At 37.4% G+C, this 4,309-nt stretch overlaps 1 protein-coding gene across 1 annotated transcript; it reads left to right on the top strand.

Moving 5' to 3' along the window:
• Positions 1 to 486: 486 nt before the first annotated feature.
• Positions 487 to 4,305, top strand: LOC126387088 (class I histocompatibility antigen, F10 alpha chain-like; the record flags this gene model as incomplete). The annotated part of the gene is made up of 3 exons (XM_050039642.1): positions 487 to 646; positions 2,050 to 2,316; positions 4,045 to 4,305. Coding segments are annotated over exons 1-3 (601 nt in total), but the record flags the coding sequence as incomplete, so codon positions are not given.
• Between the last annotated feature and the right edge of the window lie 4 nt (positions 4,306 to 4,309).

Below are 4,309 nucleotides of genomic sequence, written 5' to 3'. Positions count from 1 at the left end.
CATCACGCTTGGATTTGCTGTTTGTCGTCGATATCTTTGATCAGGACTGTTTTAAATCCCAGCAGGGCAGCCACACAGAACAAAAGAACAATAAGTCACGACTGCATCCCCACAAACTGCAGAGTATCTGTAGCTGACAGTGACCTCTGACCTCCCAGAAGATTTAATACATGTCTGCACATTAACATCACATCAGCCCACACATCATGATACAATATGTGAGCAGCAGAAGGTTTAATACTCCTTTCATATGTCAACAAAGTGGAGAAAACAGAATAAAGCCCCGCATGTCTGATGTCTCTCTATCCTTTTACACAGGCTGAAATAATATCACCTTATTTTCACTTTCATTCATACGCTATTTCATAAAGTTTTACCGAGTAACAAGTGACGCTCAGCAGAGTTATAGTGACGTTGATGCTCAGTCTAAATTCCCATTGGCTCAGATGGAGATCGATATCAGTCCCCTCCTTCTTCTTTCCCACTCTTCAGCCCCGGTGCTCGAGGGGATAAGTTGGTGTGTGTTTGTGTCAGTAAACAAACATTACACTCGGTATTTTATCAAAGCTTTAGATGCGACAACTCACAATGAAAGCCTGGATTTATCTAGGCCTACTTCTCCTGAGCTTACATGGCGCCTCGGCAAGTAAATGAAGATTTTTTTACAGCCTAAGTTTATTTATTGTAAAACACAAAAAGCTTCATGTCTTTATATACTGTCTGTATTAATTTAGGTTTCCTCTGATAGTCTTTGATGTTCAGTTAAAGAGTAAAAAAACAAATCCATTATCTTAAAGTTCACGTTAAATCCTGACTGAGCAACTCATTGATTGATCCCTACGTTTTTCTATTTAGTCATAACCTCTAATGTATTTTATTAAAAACAGCATAAGTGTATTTTCTTCTCTAACTTCCCTTTCCTTTATGACACCATTATTTTATAAAATCAGGACCATTAATACAGATACGGTCTGATCGATATTAATGCTAAAATGGCGGCATGACTACAAAGCGCAACACAGTCCACCACGCAGATAAATAAATAAAATATAAAGAAAACATAAAATCAAGTTGTTAAAATAACAGTTTATTGTCCAAAACTATATGTACAGTGCCCTCACTGAAATCAGTATTTAAGTTGTTCATGACTTTTCACATACAAAAGTGAGTTGTGGTTTATTTAGTGCTGTTAATCATGACTTATTTTAGAATTTATGTTCAAAAAAACATTAACTTATTTTTCCAGTCTCGAAACACAGCATTGTATTTTATTTTAACCCCTCTACAGGCTGCTGTCAAGGTTTTAGATTCTTATTTTCAACTAACAAGTTACACTAATGCGTGTAAACAAAATTACTGACATTTTAAATGATACATTGCTCATTCATGATCTTTTTTACTCCAACACAAAATATTAACTCACACACAGTGAGGTAATATTGATACTTTTCCTGCACACAGAAAAACAAACATAATCAATAACAACCTACTGAACATAAATATTAGCTTCATATCATTTTAGCTCATAGTTTGACCTATATACTATATTTTCTTAAATTGTATAATATTTAAAATAAACTTTAAACCATTTTCCAGAGGATAACAAAATCTGACTCCACATACTGAAATACACATCTGCTTTAATAATGTACGTCCGTACTGAGTTTTGTTTTCACTATTGGTCTCAACAATCCAGTGTCTGCAGGAGATACTGTTCACGTGTGTGATGTAATAACAGGGAACAGCTTTATTCTTGGACAGATTTGCAGAACAGGTTTGGTCTGACAGCTTTACACAGAATTAAGAGCAAATAAACATCAGTTCATGGTGGAGGAAATGTTGTATGGGATATGAATTCAGTATAAGACAAAACATTACACTTATTAAAGTATACATTTATGTTTGTAGTTTATTGAGTGAACAACAGATGTTAATTAAGTGTCTTGGATGTGCCGCAGTTTTTTTTTACAATGTTTAGAGGAAAATAACATTGTTCAGTGATGTATAAAACTGTAATTCTGAAAACTGAAATGATTACTCTTCTCACAGTGACTCACTCTCTGAAGTATTTCTACACTGCCTCTTCTCAAGTCCCAAACTTCCCAGAGTTTGTGGTTGTTGGGTTGGTTGATGAAGTTCAGATGGATTATTGTGACAGTAACACCAGGAGAGCAGAACCCAAACAGGACTGGATGAGCAGAGTCACAGAGGATGATCCTCAGTACTGGCAGAGACAGACTGAGAACTGTCTGGGTGCCCAGCCGGTCTTCACAGCCAACATTAAAATTCTAAAGCAGAACTTAAACCAAACTGGAGGTTTGTTTATGTTTCACTTTCTACTGATAAAATGTTGTTTATATTTTCATCTTCTGTTTTAGTAAACATGTCTCTCTCTCTCTCTCTCTCTCTCTCTCTCTCTCTCTCTCTCTCTCTCATGGATAAAATCAAATAAAGTATATGAGAAGAAAGAAAAGAAGAAGAAAAAAGAAAATAATAATAATTACAGATAAAACAGAATACACTAATAACAGTTCATCAATAGATGAAAGGACCAGTTGTGTTTTCAGTTGGACATGGAGCAGGAGGATAGCTCATCTGTGGTCACTGTCTGTTGTCTGAGGCTCTTACCTGTTTTGATAAACTTTGCTGTTTCCAGGACGACACACGTTTTCTCTCCCAGCAGATACTGCATTTTCACTGCATCACTGGATCGAGAGAAGTCTTCACACTTCTGTGAAATCTGTGTGTAGAGCTTGTCTCTGATGTCCGAGTATCTGCTGCAGTGGAGCAGGAAGTGCTGCTCGGTCTCTGGTTGGTTCTACTGACAGAGCGAGCACACTCTGTCCTCTGGACGCAGCCAGTTGTGTGTGTGTCATCCTGTCTCTATCCTGAGACTGTGATTACTGAGTCTGTAGGCGGTCACAGTTCTCCTCAGCCTCTCATCCTGTAGCGTACTCAGGTACTCTGCTACACCTTACTCTCTCCTTAGAGCTGAGTAACACTGCAGCCTGCTTTGGTTCTGGATCTCCTTTCTCCAGAAGTTGATGTAGCTGAGTTCATGTTGGTTGATGATCTGATTGGGGTGGTAGTGGGGCGTGGGGGTGTGGGTGGTATGTATGAGGGCAGAGCTGAGTTTTAGTACTAGGTGGCTAAAATAAGGACCGAACCCACCAAAAAAAAGGAAAAGAAAACACAACAAAACAAAAGTGTGTGTGTGTGTGTGGGGGGGGGGGGGGGGGGGGGGAATAATAAACAATAATAATAAAATAATAAATGATCATAAAAATTGCAATAATCTCCATCTCTCCCTCTGTCTGCCTCTCTCTCTCTCTCTGTCTCTCTCTTATTTTCTGTCTCTCTCTGTTTCTCTCAAATTCAAATTCAAATTTGCTTTACTGGCATGAAAGTTATTAGAACTATGTTGCCAAAGCGTTAATAATCAATGCAACAAAACAAAACAAAATATAGAAATCACAAGTTAAAATATATATAAATAAGATGAAACTAAAAAATAAGAAAAAAGTAAAGAGAATAATGTGTGTGTGCGTGTGTTTTTCTGCAGGGGTGTGTGTGTGTCTGTGTGTGTGTGTGTGTGTGTTTCTGCGTGTGTGTGTCTGTGTGTGTGTCTGTGTCTGTGTGTGTGTGTTTCTGCGTGTGTGTGTGTGTGTGTGTGAAATAATAAACAATAATAAAATAATAAATGGTAAAAAACTGTGATAATCTCCATGTCTCTCCCTCTCTCTCTCTCTCTCTCTCTCTCTCTCTCAAATTCAAAATCTTTATTGGCATGAAAGTTTTCAAAAATGCATCACTGGCAAAGCATAAAATACAAACACAAACACAAAATACATAATAACAGTAATATGAAGATTAATCAAAATCAAATAAAATAGATACTTTTCATAAATTATATAAGAATAAAATAAAACACGTTAATATATATATTTATCTAATAATAATAAATCTTATTTGTATTGCACTTTACATTTTAGTAATCTCAAATCTCTCAATCTCTCTCTCTCTGTCTCTGTCTCTGTCTCTCAGGTGTCCACATTTACCAGTCGATGTATGGTTGTGAGTGGGACGATGAGACTGGAAACACCAATGGATATGCGCAGTTTGGTTATGATGGAGAAGACTTCATATCATTGGACCTGAAGACAGAGACATGGATCGCTCCTAAACCACAGGCTGTCATCACCAAACACAAGTGGGACAATGAAAAAGCTATGATAGCAGAGTGGAAACTCTACCTCACTCAGCATTGTCCTGACGGGCTGAAGCAGTATGTGGACTATGGGAGGAGCTC

The sequence above is a fragment of the Epinephelus moara genome, unplaced genomic scaffold (genome assembly GCF_006386435.1).
Source record: "Epinephelus moara isolate mb unplaced genomic scaffold, YSFRI_EMoa_1.0 scaffold1968, whole genome shotgun sequence".
NCBI lineage: Eukaryota > Metazoa > Chordata > Actinopteri > Perciformes > Serranidae > Epinephelus > Epinephelus moara.
The sequence above is the reverse complement of the archived record's forward strand: the minus strand, read 5'-3'. Positions and strand labels throughout refer to the sequence as shown.